Source organism: Etheostoma cragini, chromosome 20 (genome assembly GCF_013103735.1).
Source record: "Etheostoma cragini isolate CJK2018 chromosome 20, CSU_Ecrag_1.0, whole genome shotgun sequence".
Classification (NCBI taxonomy): Eukaryota; Metazoa; Chordata; class Actinopteri; order Perciformes; family Percidae; genus Etheostoma; species Etheostoma cragini.
In genome coordinates, this window is record NC_048426.1 from 12,123,460 (window position 1) to 12,130,183 (window position 6,724).

Here is a 6,724-nt window from a genome sequence, read left to right on the forward strand (position 1 = left end):
GAGACCAAAAACTCATTGTGAAGATGTTTACTGAGGTAATAAATCAAGTGAGAAGTGGCTCATTTCTCCATAGACTTCCCTTCGAACCAACCTCTTTTGCAACCACGCGTGTCGCCCTCTGCAGGAATTCAGATAGAATGCAGGTTTAAGTTACTTCCGCAGTGGTTGCACTTTTCCGAACCGGATGCTCTGTCCATCAATATATATACGGTCTATGGTTGCCACACGTTCTTTGCGTAGATGCTGAAAGCACGTTTCATTTTTTTTTTTTTTTTTAATTCCCATGAAGACATTACGATTTCATACAATATTCAAATGTTTTCTTAAATAGAATATAAACTGTATATTGCGTGTAAAAAAAGTCCGTAATTTGTATATAAATGTATTCTTTAATTTATCTATGTCAACACATACCAATGGCTGCTTCTTCTCTTTGTCCACATTACCGTTTTATTTTGTTCCCCCACATTTATTTATTTTCGTATGCATTTTTTGTACTCAAAGCTAAATTTTAAAACAAAGTTGTGCAGGGGAAAAAGAAAAACCTTGGAGATTAAAAAAAAAGAAAAAAGACCTAAAGCATACGTTCAAACTAAAGTATTATTAGAAAGCTCCAATGAATTTATGAAAGATATGATTTATGAAAGATAATTTTAGTCCATAGTTGAGAATGCGTACAACATGAACATACACGAGTGGCAAGAGTTATCCATTATTATAAATGCTGGCAAAAAACTAACACTTATAAAGTATGACTGAAAGTTGCCTCGGTAAAGGATATAGCCGTGCTCTGTCAGGCTTAAAAATGCTAACTTTTTTATTTTTATAGTTATATTTAAAAATAAAAACCAACCATAAGGAATGCTTTGAAGGAAGTTTATTCAATGCAGCAAAGAAAGTACACAGTCCCCTTGCTGAAAAAACCAAACCCTGGTTTTGTGGTGACAGGAACCTCGCAGACCCCCTTGCCCGAGTCACCTATAAATAGGTTGCTTGCCAGGCAATTCTGGGCTCCCTCCAGCCCATAACCAAGAGAAGAAACTAAAAAAACACTGCATCAACTTAAAATTTCAAACCGCATTCAACATTTTTTCACAATACACATCATACAACATTACTCTACTCATTAAAGTTACATATGTACAGTCATGGTTGGAAACTTGTCGGCAAGCAAGTGCTTTAAAATAAAAATAAAACAAGATCCTCCTAGGTAATGTCAAAAAATGAAAAGTCTAACCTAGTTTTCAAATAAAATGTTCTGCACGGCTCTGTTTATAATGTATCCAATGCATCTGAACAAAAACAGATAACTAGAGGTCCCATTTTTTGTTTTACCTTTACTGTGACAAAGCATTTAAATAGTTCCTCTTGCAAAACAGAGAGCTTGAGTTGATGACTAGATTAACATCTTTGCTCTTGAGCTTGCCTGGAGATATTTCTAAAGAAGCAACAGTTGCAAATCCAATTCTGGCCTGTGTATCTGCAAAAGAAAAATTGTCATGAGTATGTATGAAGTTGTCCATGTCTTTTAGTTTGTTTTTTTAATCCACAATATAAAACTCAGTATACTTGTAGGATTAACCACTTTATAAGCTTACAAAATACCCTCAAGACTAACAGTAGGATGTCGTGTACACATCACAACAGAAACACTTCATCGTGTAAGCAAATTTCAGGTTTTGAAATTTGTCAGTCTTTCTAACTATCTTCTAAAAAGAAATACAAAAAATTCAATCAATTCAATTTTAATCAAATTGTACAGAAATAAACTATTTTCAAAAACTAAACCTTCAAGTCGATCTGCAAAATGTGACCTGTGCTCTGAAAATAGCTTTTGCTAAACACATTGCTCAGACGTATTGCTCTCAGCACGTGCATATTAGGTGTCTCTGGAGAAAGAGCGGAGACTTCACTTCAGGCTTGAGATTTCTTTTAGGCTGGCTTGTGCTGATATGTTTTGGTTTTGTTTAAAACAAAGTTTCAAAGGGAACAGAATGGAAAGTATGGCAAGTAGAGAAATGACTAAAACAAGATGAGGGGGGGCAGGGGGCAGAAAGGTAAAAAAAGACAGTGGTGCATCACAGGGCAAGGAGCGGTCTGCGGAGACCCTTTGGAGGAGGCAGCGGTCGCCCCTCCCCCTTCCAGCCCGGTCAGTCCTGCTTGACGCTGCCCAGTGCTCTGAGGCGCTCCAGCAGGGGGGGGTGGGAATAGTGCCACATGGAGAACAACCAGTCAGCCACGGGGAAGCCCAGGTTATCCTTGTTGAGCTTGATGAGGGCAGAGTAGAGCTCGGAGGCTTTGCCCATGCCGCGTGCAAAAGCATCTGCCTGGAACTCGAACCTGCGACTCAGGACTGTCAGACAGAAGGACAAGAGCTGCAAAGACAAGACGTATAAACATTGTAATTTGCGAGGACGTTTGTGGTGAAATAATCCAATGACTCAACTCAAAAAGTGATGGAGACAATATTTATCAATCCCGCACTCACCTCATTGTACGGGGAGAAGATGAACTGGAAGATAATCATCAAGCCTATTAATGTGGGTTGGCTGTCATTGAAGCCAAAAGCTACAAACAGTTCCTTACGTCCAATCAAAACAGCAAACAGGGAGAAGCACAAGAAGGAATTCATCTGCACAAAGAACACAGTCAGCAGATGTTATTTGCATATCAGCTTACATCGGAATGTCTGCATTTGATAACTTGTTATCAGGCTAACTGTAGAAAAACATCATCATCATCATCACCTGACTGATGACAATATTCTTAACAGTGTGGCCAAGCTTCCAGTGGCCAAGCTCATGACCAAGGACTGCAAGGATCTCTGGGTTGTTGCATCCTTGTTTCTTGTTCTGTTAAAGTATTTGTAAGCAAAGAACAACACTGCTGAATTACACAGGAAGACAATCCGATTTCTAATCACACATTTCATATAACCCTATTGCATTTTCCCTTGTTCATATGACTGCGAGAAGCTCTTTCCTGTATAAAGTTTATGGCTATGTAACCTTGGGCTTGGCTTTTGATTCGCTGGATGTATCACCGGTCTCTGGCTGCTCTGGCTGTGGCTCCCCAGACTTGTTGAGAGGTGAGAAGTCTTCCAGCAGGGTGTCGAACAGCACGATGCGTTTATTCTTGAAGAACCCGTAGAAGTAAGCATTGCTATGTGACGAACGCTTAGAACCTGGAATATAGAAAACATTCCAAGATGATTTAAGAGTGGTGTATCCACAACCAGCTTATATTCAGAATGTCATAATGATGAGATGTCAAACAAAACCATGAAACTGGCTCCAGATGCAAGCACTGTGAATTATGTAGTATTATTTCACCTTCAACTACATAAACCTTTGTGAGGGGGAAGCTGATGCTCTTGGCCATTGCCTCAATGTCTGCTTTCAGCTCTCCTTCTGGCAAAGGAGTAAACTTGTCAAACAGCGGAGCAATGTAGTCTGCATAGATTGTTACAAGCACCTGGTAACAGAAGAGAAGACGCATTATGAGAAATTGTTATCCAAAGTGTAACTACAGAGTAACTATGTATTATTTGTTTTAATATTATTTACTCCCTAGTAACCAAACAAACTCCACATTCCTTTATTACGCGAAGATGCCTTTTCTACCAGTTCACTCATTGTGTAACAGCTGACAGGGTGAAGTCACCACTAACCAGAGAAACCGCCAGGGTGAAGAGCCAGGCGTAGATGAAGAAGTAGTCGCCACCAATCTTGATGATGTACAGGAGAAGCGAGGTGACAGGGAGCAGGATACACTGGGTCACAATAAACTTCTTCACAGCATCCTTGAGGAAGAACCCCAACGTCTGAGAGGAAGACAAGCCATTAATATAAAAAGACGATGGTGGATTATAGAAAAAGTTGTGTGTGACTAACATTGGCCTGGGTATTAAACTGGTGATCGTTTAAATATTAATTAGTCCCATTAGACTTTAGAAGTGGCTATAACAGGGTTTGTAGTTTACAGAGAAAGCTTCTGTGGTCTGATTGAAATCAAATCCATCACAACAGATTCAAATGGTGACATGATCGAAAAATAATAAAGTCCTCCTGTAGCGTTATTTAATATTTGCTGGCCATCTGCATGCTTTTTATGTCTCGTTTTGCTAAAATACAGCTGAACACTTCCATAGCCGCCTCGGAGCCTGTTAGAGGGTCGATCGCGTGGCACAGTGTAACCATCGTGATATCGAACTGATCACCGCTGCCTTTTAACAGCCACATTTCAGACCTGCAGAGTGTGAGTGCCGCTCAGACAGTGTACCTGCTGATTAAAGCCATGCCTCTCCTCAATGACGAATGTGTTGTACACGCTCCAGGGAAGTCCAGTAAAGGCACTGAACAGGGTGGCAAGCGTCAGAAACACGAGTGACTGGGTGATCTCGTACTCTGAACCGAGTCCTATGCGAGTTGTCACAGAACCAGCGACACCCCACAGAAATGGGATTCCACCCATGAGCAGGATCAGCTAAAAAGTTTTGAGAATAACATAAGCTTTTTACATATCAAGTTAAACATGTGCCATAAACATAAATGATGAAAATGACGTTTTTTAACTAAATATTCATGGTACCATAAACAACACCCATTTCACAATAACAATCCCATTGTTATCTTTCCCGTGCCAAGTCCATTTTTTGACATACATTAAGTACAGATGTTTTGGCACTCATAGTCCACTTATATCAACACATCCAAGTCAAGCAATATATGTCTTTTAATTGGCTGGTTGTCTCACCGTCCCTTCAGTCTCAGAATAGAGTCCAGACCAAAAGCTGAAGTTGCTTTTGTCCAGCTGATAAAGACGTGACTTCTCAAATGTTTCAGAATCCATGATCTTCCCGAGTTCCTGTGGCACATGTGTTGTTGAACTGTAAATCCTCCTCTGTGGTGGGAAACAAAATCCCCCCCAATGTTACATATCAGTCAATGGAATAGTGTTACTTCAGACAAATATCAGACAACTGCGGGGGGGAAATGGTAACATTATCTTTCAAAAAAGATCAGATTTTATTATTCATTCTTTTTGTTTAGTTTTGTTCAGATGTATGCTCCAGAAAGCACACGCGTACCCTTTTTCTAGATTTAGATCTTGATTCTAATTTACACACACAATGACATGTTTTGAGTTGACTAGTTTCTTTAATGGTTGCATCTGTTTTAGGGTTTATTTCCATCCTAAAATGGCTTATCAACAAAGTAATAACTTTGCAGATACACCTAATTTAGCCAAATGCAAATAAATAGTAATGCCTTTTTTTACTTTAACTTCACCAAACTGCACTAGTCCTGCTCCTCTGTTTATGCTGTCACATAAAACTACATTGCTATCCAACTCATTAACACTTTTGATTCAACCTGGATTATGTTATGATCACAACATCCGGTTTCTACAGAAAATACCTCCAACTCTGCAAACCGCTCTAAAGATGCTTCTTCACTGGGACGGGGAAGAGGTCAATGACACAATCCAGAAAGAATAGGGCTTCGGTTTCGTTTATTGTATTAGAAACATACATGTCTGCCAACATCTGTCAACTGCATCCAAGCACTGACTTAATAGAAACTGAGGTGAAATATATACAAACATAATGTTCAAGAACTTTTTAAAGAGGAAATGTTATTCAGTTGTCATGGTTTACCAAGTAAAAAGAACTCGCAATACCCTAATGAGTATTTCATCACATCAATACCAACCAGGAAATGCGTACATTTATCTTGTATAGCCACAGTTTATGTGTTTTTGCAGGGATCACGCGTAACATAGGCTAACTGTTATATAATAATCTGTCATGATCAACAGACGTGTGAAAAAAACTATTACAGTAGTTTATATTATTCTTTAGCCTGCAAGAACACAATCACAAACCACACATTTCAACGTTAGCCTATTTTTAATAACTATAATTTGATTGTGGTTCGTTTCCCTTTGAAAAACACGTTTTGCTATAAAGCCGGAACGTTGAGTCTGATGCTGACAAATGATGAACTTACCTGTCTGTAAGAAAGGTATGCCTCCCATAGATACACCGTCCACGAAAATCCCAAAACAGCATAAAATATCTGCTTCTCCACCGGGAGGTCAAATATACTTTCAACCATCTCTGCTCTGTTTTTGGTCAATGTTTTAGGAGCAGGACTGACTAGCTCGCAGGCTAACGATAATGTTAACGTTACCTAGCCTGACTGGTAGTTTTAGCTAGGCTAGCAGCTACTTAGCTTCCACTCTACACACAAACAAACAGACAGCACTTTATAGTTGAATAAAAGGAACACCGTTCCCACGTTAAATCGACAGATACCGACTAAAAAATGTTAACTCGGTAATCTTTGCATCTAGTTTCCATTCCTAAATCAAGGCTTTTACAGCTAATATCTTTCCATTCATGCGAGATGCGAATCTAACGATGAGGTCTGACACCAAATTCTACCCCTGGAGAAACGACTACTATAACTTTGGTTCCGCTGCTGATTCATTGAAGGGATTTCTTGAGGTCAAACATATGTGTATTGTGTAAGATACACCATACATTTTTGTTTGAAACGTGGCAGACTTTTACTCTCTGTTTGTCTTAACCCATACGTTTGAATGAGTAATTCCTTGGTAAATGCTAGAAAATCAAATAAGAGTCTGTGCCTTTTTTTCATTGTCTGTGGTCTAGTCAAATAGCCTAAATTAAATGAGCGCGGTGATAACAATTATGCTA

General features: G+C 39.2%; 1 protein-coding gene across 1 annotated transcript; it reads right to left on the reverse strand.

Annotated features, from left to right (window-relative positions):
• Positions 1 to 862: 862 nt before the first annotated feature.
• On the reverse strand, positions 863 to 6,456 carry zmpste24 (zinc metallopeptidase, STE24 homolog). Its single transcript, XM_034859254.1, has 9 exons — positions 6,012 to 6,456; positions 4,756 to 4,902; positions 4,282 to 4,485; positions 3,671 to 3,823; positions 3,333 to 3,474; positions 3,009 to 3,184; positions 2,748 to 2,852; positions 2,489 to 2,632; positions 863 to 2,375 (listed from the first exon to the last, which is right to left on the reverse strand). Exons 1-9 carry the CDS (start codon positions 6,117 to 6,119, stop codon positions 2,151 to 2,153), a joined length of 1,404 nt encoding a protein of 467 aa, XP_034715145.1. The 5' UTR covers positions 6,120 to 6,456; the 3' UTR covers positions 863 to 2,150.
• Positions 6,457 to 6,724: the final 268 nt, after the last annotated feature.

Excerpts from the sequence above, each read along its gene's own strand:
- zmpste24 (XM_034859254.1), bottom strand. The coding sequence starts at position 6,119 with ATGGTTGAAAGTATATTTGACCTCCCGGTGGAGAAGCAGATATTTTAT. Across the intron at positions 3,824-4,281 it reads GGCATGGCTTTAATCAGCAG|ACGTTGGGGTTCTTCCTCAA; the intron begins GTACACTGTCTG and ends TCTTCCTCTCAG. Across the intron at positions 2,853-3,008 it reads AATCAAAAGCCAAGCCCAAG|AACAAGAAACAAGGATGCAA; the intron begins GTTACATAGCCA and ends ATACTTTAACAG.